Consider the following 16,587-nt stretch of genomic DNA (forward strand, 5'->3'; position numbering starts at 1 on the left):
ATTTTTTCTTACAAAGAAGATTATTATAAATCTGGATAGAATATTTAATTTAGGTGTAGTTATATTTTATGTATGTATTTTTTGCTCTTTATGTCTGGGTCGGTCATGTTTTGTTTTTTTTTAATTTAATTTTTAGTAATATAGATTATGTATTCTTTTAACTTGTGTAGGTTTAGTACATGGATGTTAGTACTTATGTCATTAGTCTTAAGCATTATCTGAAAAGATTACCTTGATTGTCTGCTTGGTGAACTATATACTTCGTAAAATGTTCCGGGTCACAATGTTGAAGACATTGTGAAGACATATTTGCATGTAAAGTTTTCTAGTACACTTATAAATATTTTGTGTATTGTATTTTTGCAAAAAAAAAACATTTATTATTAATATATTATTATCCTCTAAAGAATCTGTTTGTGTAAGTAAATTAGGGATATTATTAACCTAATGGTCATTTATGTATGAAAAGAAAATAACACAAAAATCTTCACAATATTTTCTAATCTGTTTGAGTTGGTTTAGTATAATAGTTTAAACATTTTTAGATTAATTCTAATTTATATAATATCTGTTATAATGAATTATTGTATATCATGTATAAAATTTTAAGTAATTATTTTTCAGGAAAACTAAATAATAAATGTTTTAAAGAAAAAAATTGTTTAATTTCCATTGTGGAAATTAGTGATATGTTGTACATTATTGTTAACTGATTATTGAAGTACATTAACTCATTTAGATATGTAAAATAAAACTAAAGAATTTAGTTTTATTTTATTATTTTATCCTGATCAATAGCTGATGCTAACACCTAATCAAAAAGTAACATTTTTAGTGTTTGCTATGGATATTGCTATTGAATAATTAAAATATGATATTTCTTATTAAATGAAATTTGAATTTTCCCGCTTTAATTTGGCCACGCCTCTCTAGCATTTTCATTGGTCCAATTAGTTACGTTAGACTGTCAAGTTAGTTACAATAGTTTCCGTTGAGAAGCGAGAGGACTCTAGCAGATTTGTCAGAAGAATTTCGATCACTTTATATGCAACCACCACTTCTCTATATATTTGTGTTCTGTCCTTGCAAGTTTCGGATCTTGAGCTCTTAGAGAATCATTTTTCAAATGGCCTCCAATTCAAAAAAAACTTAATTTTCAAAGTTTTTCAAAAAACAAAATTTAAAAACTTGTTGATCATATTAAATTGTATCCTCTAATTTGTATTAATAGGTAAAAGGAAAGTACCTGGCAACATCATGTGAATGTCTCCATTTAAACATATCGTTAGTTCCCAAAAACAATATTTCTTAAAATAAATCAAATAATTATTTATATTTATATTATGAATAATAAAATTATTATGAATGAATGATATCCACCGCTTTACTATCATACGTAGTACTAGTACTATCAATATTGTTTATAGTACACTTTACGAGCGAGATTCCAAAACTAACTGCCATCGGCCTATGAATCATTCGTTTGTCATACCTTAAAAAACTAACAAACCAGATATACGTGGTTTATGTAGATAAAACAAAAGAGCAATCGACGCAGATAAAACAAAACAACTCGAAATCGTGGGTGCCTAGTGGATTATGCGCCCGTATATCTCCGTTGTTCATAATCTAGAGTGCCGCGACGCCGCTTATGTGTTCGATCGGCTTTTGTTTTGTTTGATTCCGCACGCGAGTGAGTTGGTTGGTTACCGCGGATCGTTTTTTGTTTTTGAACCCGGAAAACATATGACACGATAAACAAGCGGAAAATTTATCGAACTACTTCTAAATAGTTTTTGTGATTATTTTGGTGATTTTTGAAGTGATACTATGATAAAATGGTGGATGATATTAAGGATGTAGATAAAAGAGTAGAGAAAAATGAAGAAGAGGAGGAGGAAGAGGAATTACCCAGGCGGCCGTTTTTAAGGGTAAGAATCTTTTTAATAGAATGAAATAGCATTTTATTTTAAAAAAAATTGTTATTTAGCCAGTCTCACCCTTTATCATATACATTTTCCTAATAATCTCTTATCTATTTTTTAAATCTCTTTTAATCATAGGGTTATTCACAATATATAGGACAGGGAATATTTTGGCTAAACTGCAGGGTAAAAAAAATTTTTAAAAATTGGGAATCAGAGGCGTTCCAGAATCTTTTACAATTATTTTTATGATATACAGGTTATTTCAAAATCAGAAGCATATTAAGGTCATGTTTTTTTAAATAGAATATTATTTCATTTTTGGATTATTTACATGGTAAATAAAGGTAGGTTTTATTAAGGTCTACCCAGCCTAAACATTAGTTTTCAAAATATTTTGTGTTTTGCGAAAATACTGAGACAATATTTTGTATTTTTTCTTTTTCTATTTCTATTTTTTTTTTCAAACTTAAATGCAACACCTTGTATTTTATATCACCAATAAATGTGACCATGATTTTTTTTGATTTAATAAGGTCTTGCTATACTTCAACTTTCATATTTTTATGAAAATTACATTTTTTAAAATACATGTTGATTTTTTGCTATTTATTCAATACTTATTGAGTAGGCAATGACAGGTTGACAGATCAGAGAAAGAAAGAAAGAAATAAAGAAAATATGCTATATTACGTAAGAATAATCTTGTGTACAAGCTAAAAAACAAAACAAAAATACAATTTCAAAAATTGACAAAACAATGAACAAAATTAAATATAAGAAGATATAACTTTTTGAACATAGTTGAATTAAAGATAACTAAATAAAATAATCAATTACTAAATAAAGGTAAACTTGTTGACAAAACAAGAGAATAAAAAAGGAAACAAAAACTTTCCAACATGTCCAAGGTTAAAACCTATCATTAAAAAAGTCATCCAGGTTATAATATGCTTTAGTGAATAAAAGCGTCTTTAATTCTCTTTTAAATTTCTTAACATCCGATATATGTCTAACAGATAGAGGAACATGATTGTAAATTTTTTTTACTTATGTAAATTAATGAGTTTTTGGTAAGGGAAGACGTAGGAATAGGTAGGGGAACATCATTTACACGACGAGTCAAATGGCCAGTGTCTGAGGGTAGTTTCGAAATTTTGTGAATAAGCGCATCTGTTTCTAAGATAAAGAGTGAAAAAAGAGTTAGAATTTTTTCAGAAATGAAGAGGGGTTTGCAAGAATCTCTTAACTTAGCAGAACACAGGTATCTAACTCCTTTTTTTTGAATAACAAAGACAATGTTAAGTAGCCCCTTATTGATTAAACCCCAAAAAGGGCTTTTTAGGCTAGGCTAGGATACTAAATCGAAATCACTTTCATCCCTATAAAATTCATCTTATTTAAGAACTTCCTGTAAATGATTTTAATAGAAGTGTTGAATTTTGTATGTGAGTCTTGAATAAGGTTGCAGCAAATAACGATTTTTTTGTAAAATGTTCTATTGACCAATAAATGCACTTTTCACAATAATGACTCTTTTAACAGACGTAATTTTCATAATTACTCTGATTCCAATGATTTTTTATTATAATGAATATTATTTCTTAAATAATATTCGTCTATGCCTTCAAAGAACTATGTGCCTTCAAATGGATGATGCATCTCCACATTTCCACCGTGGGGTTAGACAATTTTTAAGTTCATCTTCATAACCGATGGATAGGAAGGGAAGTTATGTCGAGTGGCCTTCAAGATCCCTGGATTTGACAGCGCCGGTTTTTTATCTTATGGGGATATGTAAAAGATTTTGTTTTTAAGTTACCTCCAACCACACCAGAAAATATGAAAGAGCAGATAAGAGAACGTTTTTAAAGTATTCCTCCACAAATGCTGTCAAAAGTCAAAACTGTGCTGTAAATTTTAAAAAGAGAGTGTGTTTACAAGATGTTTGCAATTAGATGGTCATCATCGTAAGCATATTTTTTAATTGTACCTTAACAACCATAACTATTTAAACTTAAGCTTGATTACTCACCACAAATTAGTTTTTGAACGTCCTTTATAAAATAGCATAGTTTTCCCAAAGTTACTTAAACCAGCAAAAAATAAATTATAAAATCAAAGACAGCGCCCGAAAGCTGATATACCGGGTCGCATGTCAGAGCGGTCAGAATAGACCGAAACAGTGGCAGTCGCATTTCTGGCGAAATTATTAAAGCGGCCAAATTTGTTTCCCGATTTTTCCCGTAGTGTTTCGTATTACTTCGTTGTTAATTGTTACCTGTTCTTGTTGTTATTTGGTTATAGTTCGTTTTAAAAAAATAATATTTGTTTGTTGTTGTTAATAATTGTATTGACTTATTAAAATGGCTTTTTGGCGACCATTTGAGGTGGAGAAGAAGGATATAACTTCGTCAGAGGGGTTCAACACTTGCAGTAGTGAAATTGCGGAGAGTTTTGAGTTTGAACATAAAGATCTCTAAAGATCATGTGCAATGCAAAAGAATAATTTTAAACATGATTCAATGTCTAAAGCGAAAAAATTTTGATCAGTCATAGAGATTCATCTTAAGGCGTATTGAACAATTAAATTAAATTCCGATGTCAACAATATATTGTATTATTTAAGCGGGAGATTTCGTAGATCATTCCTTAAAACGGAAAAGAGTTTACCAAAAGTTCAGTTGACAATTTAAGTCAATTCAGTCAAAGTTGATAATTCAACTAAAGATTCGGCGAATCGTTTACGATTTTTACAAAGCAAATTTAGTGCTAACGTTAGAAATGATTCGTGATAAATTAAATATGTACCCCGACTATTCATACAAAAGTTTGGAGAAACTTCGAGGCATTTTAATAGAATGTGGGTTTAGGCACAAAAGAACAGCAGAATATATAATAATAATGGGTTACATAGGCCTCCGCTCCAATAGTCTTCGGTCCAATCGTAACCGGTCCAAAGTAACGGAATGCCCTTAAGGACCCGTTTACAATTACCACTAAGTCGGTATGTCCATTTAAACATATTCCAGTCCATAACATAATAGACCCTCCAACAAACCGAACAGTTTCTTGCGCAGTCCAGATACCGCTCACCTGTTCGTCACCATTCCCAAACTCGTCCATCGTTGTGATGTAAGCAGAATCTGAACTCATCCGTAAATATTATTACTCTATTGTGGCATTGCTGAATTGAACTTTTGCCGCAGCAAAAATTCAATTAGTCATCCAATGACGATGTGGTGCGTCAAAAATTCTTCGAGCACTCTAACCGACCTTCTATCATGCAATTGAGACTGATGAAGTCTATTACAGACTGTTTTATCAGAAATTCTGATACCCGTTGTGGCTGCTAACTGATTTTGAAGCCCTCATAAATAGTAGTAGTAGTAGTTTGTTTCCTAATTGCCCACAGACTTAATAAATGATCTTCTCGAGGTGATTGACGTTGCGTATAGGTTCTTCTGATAATGCCATAAATTACATACCGAATCCATGTTCTAATTATAGCGGCCCAACTTGAGAATTTCCAATTGAGAATTTCTACGACTTTTCTTCTGGAATAACCTTCCTCAATTAACGTTACGGCCCTAGCAATTTTAACTTCATTTAGATACATTCTACGGCGTATTCTTCTATCTAGCACATCAATATTCATGTTTTCACCGTACAATTTTAACTAAGACTGATAAAAAAGTGCGCAAATTTAATATGTGATGATAAGGAATCCTTAACATTAAAATGTTTACATTTTTTTGAGGATATCCAGACAAAAAAAAATCGTTAAAAACTCTACAAATAAGGCTGAAGTCTATACATTGTGGTTGTAAAATAATATTTTTATTTAATTACAAAATACGTGTAATATAAGCTTATGGAGTAGTGGTTCCTTTTTCGCTTCAAGTATAGTTTCGCTTATACCTTGCTTCCACTCGGGGTACATGTAAAGACAATTGTTCCAGAAGGAAGGGGTAATCAATTTTGTTGTTAATGACCTTTCACAGAAAACTGATTTAATGTAACATTCGATGTTTAGCCAGGGGCACTCCTCCAAATCCTGATAACAATAAAGTGTGGTCTATATCATTTATCTGGGTAGACAGATATGCCAAATATTTAAAAAAATGCCTTTGAACAGCCTTCAGAGTATTCACATGGCAAATATAGAGACAAAGATAGTCTTGACCGGACAAAACTATAAAAAAGTATTTTAATCGCTAAGGGGTTATTAAATAGTTTTCTCAGATCAGAAATTTCAGATTTTCTTATTAAGGAAACATCACTAATTTGGTAGCCAAATATTAGGATTCTTATTTGTATACATAGAGAAGTGCGTTTATTAACCAGAATGTATTAACTAACAAGCTGTGGGTAAAAATTTATCATGTGGTGCAAGAAAAACGGAGTATTACGCCAGCATTTAGATATGTCGTCATCCTATAAGATAAATTAGAAAAAAAAATAGAAAAGAGTCTATTATATAATTGCCTGCAATGCACAAAGAAAAAGTTTTATCCGAATCCTTTGGGAGTTTAAGAGTTATAGCCGTTTAAATTTTTAACCACTAACATATCAATAATTTTTTAGAAGGTTTTTTAGCAGGTTTGCAACCATCTCAAATATGTTAAGATATTTACTTTTTATTTTAGAAAAAAAGTTTTAGTCAGATTCTTTGCGAGTTTTTTAAATTTTTTTTACTTTTTAATTAATTTTCACAAAAAACCTGAGTTGTGGAGGTTTGTAAAAATTGTAAAACCGTTATTTATTGTTAATATCTGGACCAAAAATTATTAAAATTCCTTGAGAATGAGATACATGCATTATATCGATTAAGTAACAGCGGGCGCGGACTATAAATACGTTGCTGCCAGACTGCATATGCTGCGTTCTTTATTTTTCGTCGCTGGAGATCGATCGAACGCGAGCTTCACAATCATGATTTTTGCGATTTTTACTGGTTCGAATAAGAACAAAATTTGCTCGATTATAACAGTATACTTGAGAGGCGTCCGGAGCGACCCGCATTTACACATTTCGTGGTGTTCTCCTTTCGACCGTTCTAGGGACGGCCGACGTAAAGATTATCGAGCGCGTCGTAGTGAGAGAGACGGTGGCGTAGCTTATTAGCTAATAGAAATAGGCTTTTTTGGAATTATTGTTTTTGGACAGTATCAATTTTGTTTCCACAAGTTTTGAACAAAATTTTGTATATTATATATACAATTAGTTGCGCAGGCATTAGCTGCTTTACGGGCTAAATCTCGTTAAAAAAGTAAACAAGTAAATCTTATCTTTATTAATTATGAAATAATTTTAAAGACGTTTAAATAATAAGTTTTATAAAGTAAATTCAAACTTTAATATTGTACAATATTTTTTTATAGAGGGTAGCTCTTTATATTCAACTTTTAATTTTTTTTTCTTTAATTTTTTTTTGTACATGTAAAGTGTCCCAATGATGTTTCCCATATATATGAGATTCTGTTCCCATCTCATGTTCTCCAAATATATAAGATGCCATATTTCTTATGTTTCATTATTCTCGTGCACTTTTCTTTTAAGGAATCGTCAGCTTCATTTCTTCTGTGTATGGCTATTTTGTTTATCGCTATATGCATTTTGTATGCATTAGCAGCCAATAACTGCCTTAACATTGGTGAAACAAGAACATTTTTGGAATTGCTACATTTTCTTCCTAAATTCAAAAAATAAGATTTAAGATTAAGAAATAAATTTTAAGTTTATTAGTCTTTTCAAAGAAGAATTCCTAAGTGAATCCATACATTTTGCACTTAAATATGAAAATGCTGACTATAAAAATCTCTTTTACAACTTCCATATCCGTAATCAAGTATTCAAAAGAAAAATGTTTATAATCTAATATTTAAGTGAACAAGTGTTGAACGTCAAATATTCTTCATCCTATTATGGTACTATCTATCTGACTAATTGCTAAAACGATTTTATGAAGAATCATTCGCATACCTAAGTTTTTAAAATTATACTTTTTATTGAGAATTTCATTACAAAACTTGATATGATCCACAATTATATCAGTTGACATCTCATGGTCTTATTAAATGTATATATAATTTCTTAAGAAGCTACACGTGTTTCGCTGCTATCGGAGCATCATTAGATCTAGACATACAACTACACAGATTACAACTGTAATTTGATGTGATTTGTAAAATATTCTGCGTACTCTTATTTGATATTTATAAGAATAGAAATATTTTTATTTAAAAAATATGGTTGGGGACTCATTTTAAATCATAATAAAATATACAGATTGACGCTCTATGCCCAAAGATTTTTAAAAAAACATTAGTATAAAATCTAAAATTAGTATGGAAATTTTAATATACATGACTGATATATCTTTCTTATAATATATAAGTAAAGGACAAAAAATCTTTATAATGATATCATACGACACTACCCCTTTTTCTAATACAATTTTACGAATATTTAGGGTTTGGATGTTTGATTTAATTAAAGCCACAAAAGTAAAATTCGGTGTGCAGAAAAAATTTCTCTCAAAATAAAAAATTACCTCTTCGATCTTTTCAATTTCCTTTTTTCAAATATTTCTGGGACTGTAGTATTTAGTATATATATACTAAATACTAGGGAGGGTAGTCTTGGCCACCGAACATAAACTAGAATAGAAGGATCACTCTAAGCGCCGCCCAAAATGTTGCCTTTCTCACTCGCTTTCTGATGCTACTCTTTTTTGCTGCCCGGTGGCGACTGCGTTATACAGCGGTGTCTTCAATATTAGAACTATAATAGCGTTGTGCGGAAATTTTGTACTTTAAAAATGCCGGCGATATGTTGCGTAGATGGCTGCAGGAGTAAAAGGGGATATACATTTTTTTAAAAATAAAAATGGATTAGTTTACAGAAAAAAATACACGCTTTTCTTCAGTATTTCTTAAATATCTCGGAAAATTGAGATCCTACAAAAAAATTCAAAAAGTGTCAGCGATTTAGAGTACATATTTTTTTTAAATCGTGATTTTAATCTAAAAAAATGCAAAATTTTTGATAATATTCTGTTATTAGTGGTGGTTTTTAATAGTGAAAGCTATCCGATTTATTATTAGTTGCATTGCAATCATTTGAATGATATAAATTTTAGCCACTTATACCGTCTAACCATACTTAAAAATGCATTTTTTTCGTCATTAAGGGTGGTTTTTAAGGGTTTAAGTTTCAAAATATTGATGTGTACTATAATCCCCAATGTAAAAACTATATTTATTTTGCATATTTATATGAGTTCTAGATTGTAAAACACCTATTTTCGTTTTATTTGAATTTTAGTGGTTTGTTCTTTCATCCCCTATTTAAAAAGCAAATAATTAGGCATTTAATAAGTTTTTTTTATTTAACTGCCTTTTTATATTTCACTGTTACCGAGTTCCATATGCTGAGTGTTGTTATCACATTATTATGTAAATTTTATTAAATATTTAAAAAATGGGTATATTAACGAATTTATTATTAATTAAGTGTATGTAATATTAGGTAGGTAGTTTCTTGGTCAGTTAAGAAAAGAGCATGAAAGGAACGTAAAGCTAAGATTTAATTGTGTACATTTTAATAAACTTAATTTTAAAGCTATCTACCAAGTGTTTTTCTTACAGTTATTTGTTCAAAAGAGATACTTAATAATATTCTTTCAATTTCATTTTAACAATAATACAAAGTGCCTTTAATTTCAAAAAATTCCATATATTACACGCTGCCCGCCGCTGTACGAAAATATTCCTTATTAAAAATGTTTCAAACACCCCCCGTATCGTAAAGGATTGCCGTCGAAACTAAATAATGATTTACGACCGCGTAAAAAAAGTCGGCACTGTTTAGAAGTCCCTACTTCAAACGGCCGCAAGAGAGTGAACCTACTGTCTTGTTCTTTATACTGTGTCTTGGCCGACTATTTAAATAACAATTTTTTTTTAAATAATTAAGTGTGGTCTTTGAGGTGTCGGTCCTGATGAGCGCTATTGTTGACATAAAATGTCTTTTACCAAGCTTTCGAAAATTTTTATTTTCTTCTTCAGGGCTACAAATTTATAGAAGAAATAATATATAATTATTTTTGTAGGTTTGCTTGTACAATGGAAATTCGTTATAAGTATACTTACTACTATACTAATTTTAATTATGAAAGTTTACTATGAGGCCACATCTTTGTTGGTTTATTTAAAAAAAAAGACTACATTTTATGTAATTTTTATAGTTTTTAAAAAGTTTAATTTAAACCGAAATAGAGCTATACTGCGTGTCTATTATTAGCGAAATGAGACGTGGAACACTATAAAAAAAAACACTACACTAACGTTTCAAAATTATCATGGCATACCGGAGAGTTTTTTAATATAATGGTATTTGTTTGTACTTTATGCTATGGAATATTATTTGATATACTGAGTGTCACTAATTAGTGACTATGTTATTGAAACAATGAATAAAGATTGCTATTGTATTCTCTTAAAATTTTGATCAAAATTAAAACCTTGGGAGTCACCAATTAGTGACCTTTTACAAAAAAATAAAACTAAGAAAAACTATTGAAAAAATTACCTTAAATAGTAAACCTCACTATGTTAACACTATTATAAATTATTAAATCCATTTTAGTATTCAAAACATTACAATAATTGATCCTTTTTTAAAAAATGTGTGAATTAAATATAGTTCAGTTTAGGAACACTTTTTAAATTACTAATATTATACGCATTTCATTAATAGATCACTAGAGAAAAGAAAATCTTAATTTTCGAAATTTATTTTAGATTTTTGTCGTCTGACATTAGATTTTCATGTCTTGAATCATAAATATCCTTAAAATTAAAGAGAGGTATCGTTTTGTGAATTGTTTGAGACATATTTTATATTTAGTAAATTATAATATATTACACTTAAATCTTCTATGTCTGTTCTTTTATTGATACAATTTGGATCTGAATAAATCTCTACCATCTCCAAGAAATTTCTTTTCCCTAACCAATTTCCCTAAACTGGTTAGGCTCTAGATTTAAGATTTTTGTTTATTCTTAACCAAAGCTATTATGTTGGGCTAAAGCATATGATTTTTTCAATCTACAATTACTTTTATGAGATGTTATCCTATCTTTTAAAATTCTAGATATTTGACCAATATAATTTTTATTCCAATTATTCCATGGAACACTGTAAACGACGTTTGACTTCAACAACTTATCATCTTTATCTTTGAGTTTAGTTGACAGTGTGCGAATCGTAAATAATGTGTTCAAATCAAATGTTATTGTTTACCTGCAGAATATTGGTCCATATTTTTTTCGTCTAACAAATAGGAAGGATTTTTTTCCAAAATTTTAAATTTTGTTAAAGAATATGGACTTTTCAAAAGTCCGGAGGCCTCTTAATTATACATTTATATTAATATTTTCTAAAAAAAACTTAAAGAAAACAAGTTATTTTAGTATCAAATAATTTAATTTTAGTATCCAATACTCAATACATAGATACTATTATTAATTAAAAAAACGCACTAAAATCACACAACATATCCTACTTTTAATAAGATACTATACGAAAGGTACACCATCCAAACGTAAACAGCGAGACACAGAACACAAATATATAAAGAAGTGGTGGTTGCATACAAACTGATCGAAATTCTTGTGACAAATAGCGTCCTCTCGCTTGGCAACGGAAGCTATTCTAACTAACTTGACAGTTTGACGTAACTAATTGGACCAATCAAAATGGTAGAAAGGCGTGGCCAAATTAGGGCGGGAAAATGTTTTCAAATTTCATTTAATAAGAAATCTCATGTTATTATTTAATCGCAATATCCATAGCAAACAGCTAATCATAAAGGCTACTTTTTGATTAGGTGTTAACATCAGATATTGATCAGGATAAAATAAAATTCTTTAGCTTTATTTAACATACATCTTATGTAAATGAGTTTATGTACTCCAATAATCAGTTAACAATAGTGTACAACATCACCAATTTCAAAATGGAAATAAAACAATGTTTTTCTTCAATACATTTATTATTTAATTTTCCTGAAAAATAATTACTTAAAAATGTATAATATAACATAAAATAAAATTAATATTGTGACGATTTTTGTGTTATTTTCTTACCATACATGTAAAGATATTACCATTAAATTAATAATATCCCTATTTTACTAACACAAACAGATTCTATAGAGGATAACAATATATTAATAATAAATATTTTTTATTTGCAAAAATACAATAGACAAAGTGTAATACAAAACTATACATGCAAATAAAATGCCGACAAATTCAAATTTCTACAGTGCAGATTCTAGTTTTCAACATTGCGGCCCAAAAAATGAAAAAATAGGCTGTGCAAACCTTATAAATAAATTCTCTGAATGATTCATGTGAAAAATAATGACAAAAGAAATTTTTAAATAAATATGTAGATATTGTAGTGTAAATGCAGCAGTATCAGCATTATTAAAATTTGGTGAAGGGAACTGACCGGAACAAATTCTATAGCTCAAAGTCTTAATAAAATTTACATTGCATATCTCTCTCCATGTTTTTCTTGTAATGGGGACTGAAGGATATTGAAAAATCTTTTATTACTATGTGTCTGAACCATTATTACATAAAGGATACTTAAATGAAAATTTTAATCAATTTTTTAATTATCAAAAGGAAATGAGAGGCCAGACGTTTTGTAAATGTATTTATAACAATCAAGTTAAAAATTAAATATTTGAAAGGTGAAACATCTTCATTAAAATCAACTGAATTTGATTTTATTAAGGACTGAAGATTGACAATACAAAAACATAATAGTAATAAATAAAATCAGATTTTCTTACCAGAAACCTGGAATTGCTGGCTGCAAATTAATTAAAACATTACTCCCAATATTGAAAGAGAACTTTTTAGAAAAAAAGACATGAATTTAAAATAACATCCTTAAAACAAATAGCAAACTCAACCCACGCTTTTAGCATTCATTGAAATGACAAATGATGTTCTATCAGTCAATGTCAATAACTGTCTGTCAGCTCCCTGTCAATTTTGCCAAGCAAGATGGCCGACATACGATTCCGATTTTTTACCATACAAGTTTCATGCATGTGCAGCGAGACTTGTGTCTGGGGAGTAGATGGTCACAATTTAAAATAGTGGTGGGGACGCATGTATTCGAATGGAGGTTCTACCGGTGTTGCCAGATTGCAATTATTTGCATCAAAATCATAGAAATTTGGTGATTATTGTTATAGCATGTCGCAAGATTAAAGTTATAAAACAATTTACCTTAATTATTTCTTTACCTTTTAATAAAAAAGTTATAAACATATTAACATATTAATAATGTACCTAGGTGTAGGTAGTAGAATAATAAATAAATGAGTTATGGGTATTATAATTATTATTTACTTAATTAGTTTAATTTATTTTGGTTTGGTTTATTAAATTTCGAGTATTGTTTAAAAAAATTGTTACTTAGTAAAGTTATATTATATTGCTTCAATCACGGCCGGATATTAAATATGACTCAAATATTGACCTTTTTAAAGTCTTATGGTGAAGGTCAGTATTTTTTAAAAAACCCCTGGATCACTTCGAAAAAAAAATATTTTTTTTAACACTATAGAAGAAAATTTTACAGTTATCTAAATTATTCTTTTTTTAGAAAAATATATTTTTCAATTTACGGAAGTGTTGATACATACCTATAAAAAATACATATTTATGTTATGTATTATACACCTTATTACCTTTAATATAATGTGTAATATGTTTCCATGTATTTTAGGTATAGAAATAGGCATTTTAATGGAGTCTGTAGGTACTTACAAACATACATATATGTATGTATGTATTACCTATATGAGTAATGAGTAATTTGATTTTTTAATACCAGGGAAGTGATTTTTTGGCCTATAATTTTAAATTGCTTTTTATTTAAATAAAAATAAATAAAACATCCATTATAATACAAAATTAAAACTTTTATTTTATTTACATTTATGAAACAAATGACAAGGGAATAAACAAATCCCATCAGCAATAAAATAAGAAACTAATATATACAGCGTGTTCAGATATTGAATGAATAAATGAATCTTTATTTGCAAAATACAACATTGATAATTGTACAAAACTCGAAATATACAATTCTGTTTAAGCATTGTCAAAGTTATACAAAAAGAGTTAAAATTTAGAATTACAAATTATAACTGTACACAATAAAATTTATTATAATACACTGAACAATTAAAATTATAATACACTAGTTCTACGCACAGTAATGAAAACCGTACATATACACACAGTTAATAAAACTTAGATACCCTAATTAAAACATTTACTTTGAAATTAAACATTTTTCTTTCATCAGGCCTGGCTCAGAGTACATAGGTATTTTTCTGAAATTGGACTAAGTTATACTAACCTCCAGTCGAACTCCAGAAACTCCTGGGTCCCATATGGACTGAGATGCAAAAGAATTTTGTTTACCTCAAATTTAAATTTATTCAATGTCAATGTTTGTATGTGTTGTGGCAAGCTGTTAAAGAGTTTTAATGACATTATTTTAAATTGTTTATAAGTGTAAGACAATCTATGTTGAGGTATTATTATGTGATTTTTGTTTCTTGTATCATAATGGTTAAGTGAGCTAATAGTTGAAAAATTACCATAGTTCACATTTACACAAGTGCTTGTTGAATGTAAATAGCTGGTAGAGTTAATATATTTATTAGATTAGGAGAGATTATGATGAGAGATATGAGAGATTATATTGACCACATTCAAGAAAATCCACAAGTGTTTAAATTGGGACACCCGGTATTTTTATATAAGAGAATTTGAATATTTATTCAGTGCGTTTAATTAAAAGTTCAACTGCATTTTGGTTTATTTCAGTTACAGTATGATGTAAATTTTTTTCGTATCTTTCTTTGCCCTTTTTTGTGGAAAAAAATTTTCGTTGAGGAACAATATTTTTATTAGGTGCAAAAGCTTGTTTAGTTTGAAACGATGGTATGGTTTTATCTCTAACAGCTGCTAATAAAGGACCAACTTAAGAGAAAGTCTTTTCGAGTACTTCCATTTCTGCTATGTTTGAAATTGTACCCAGCATTTCCATACAGGAAATGTTTTTGTTGTTGAAATTGTACCTAAAAATTGTACGTAACACAAAACAAAATTACAGAAAGCTGTAGTCAGCTGTGTGTTTGCTGACTATCAGTTAAAAATTTAAAACGCAAAATAGCTTGTGTTATAAATTATTATTCCAATGCCTTAACAAACATAATTAAGCATAAGCGTAATTAAAAATTACGATCAAACATCGATATCTGATAAGTATCTGATAACTAATAAGGTTGCTAACTAAACTACAATACTACTACATTGTAGTATGGTTAATAAGGGAGATATGCCGTATAAAACCATCAAAAATGGAACACTCTGTACATAATTTACCAATACCTAACCTACACCAATTCACTTTATAAAAATGCACTATACCTTAAATTCAGTGAAATTTATGTTGCAGCATAAATTTTTATTAAACAAATCTGAAACAAAAAAATAATTAAATTGGATGGAAAATATGTAAATACATATGTATATAAAAAAAATCTTAATAAATATAATTAAATATAATTAAATAGATAAGGGTACCTAAAATCAAAGAAAAAAAATACCTTCAGTTTTTGAGATTTGCAAATCCTTGTGTAATTTTGCCACTAGGTGACATGTTTACACATGTTGTATTTTATAGCCGAGTCCATACAGGAGCATTGAAATGCATGTATGCATATACCACATTCCAAACACACCATTTGAAAATTTGCGCATGTAATTTCTTGTTTTTGAACTAAATACATTTCTTGATTAGTTTCTGACAAAACTTCCCAACCATCATCAAAAGGTATGATTTTACTAGTGTCCATTTTTTCCATTGTGCGATGCTGTGACCGTATATTTGCAATTTTGCTGGATATTTTCCCTTTGTTGTTTACTAAAATTATTTGTTAATCAATCTTAAATATCTTTCGTCAGCCAATTTTGTGAATGAAAGATCTCTTTTAAAATGGCATTAAGTAGATATTTTCAGTTTTTAATCTAATCTCTAATATTAAAATATGTAGTTCAAATTTATAAAATGTAAATCTTACCAATAATCCTGTCAATTAATTTTCATTTTCTTAACATTCTTTCCTTTCAGGGATTTAAGTGATCGATGCATCCTTTCTAAGTGCATATTTGTATTTATGCCAGCATGTAATCGATGCATGGCATAATATTCATGAAAATATTTAATAAAATCTATACATCTCTAATGGCGCAAAATTCGGCTAACATTTGTTGAAATGCATTTGGGTCACGTTCAGTTAAAAGAGTCCTCAAATGTTTATAAATCAAAACCTAAAAATTTCAATGGCATCATATGTAGGTCTGTGCAAGTAACCTTTTATTCACGAAATAAGGCGGCCACCACCAAATTTCATAACATCACGCTTGGTGTCATTGATGACGTGAATAAAAGGTTAGATGCATATTCCTATACATAATGTAGGTACCTACAAGGTAATTTTTTGCAATAGTCATAACCCTTTCATTCCATACTTAACACTTTTTTGCATATA

General features: G+C 29.0%; 1 protein-coding gene across 1 annotated transcript in view; it reads left to right on the forward strand.

Moving 5' to 3' along the window:
* Positions 1 to 1,613: 1,613 nt before the first annotated feature.
* LOC126735445 (rhophilin-2) overlaps positions 1,614 to 16,587 on the forward strand; it is a 132,445-nt gene continuing 117,471 nt past the window's right edge. Inside the window, exon 1 of the mRNA XM_050439437.1 lies at positions 1,614 to 1,931. Coding sequence (XP_050295394.1) covers positions 1,839 to 1,931 — 93 coding nt within the window. The 5' untranslated portion in view covers positions 1,614 to 1,838. The remainder of the gene's footprint in view (positions 1,932 to 16,587) is intronic.

Source organism: Anthonomus grandis, chromosome 4, assembly GCF_022605725.1.
Source record: "Anthonomus grandis grandis chromosome 4, icAntGran1.3, whole genome shotgun sequence".
NCBI classification, from domain to species: Eukaryota; Metazoa; Arthropoda; class Insecta; order Coleoptera; family Curculionidae; genus Anthonomus; species Anthonomus grandis.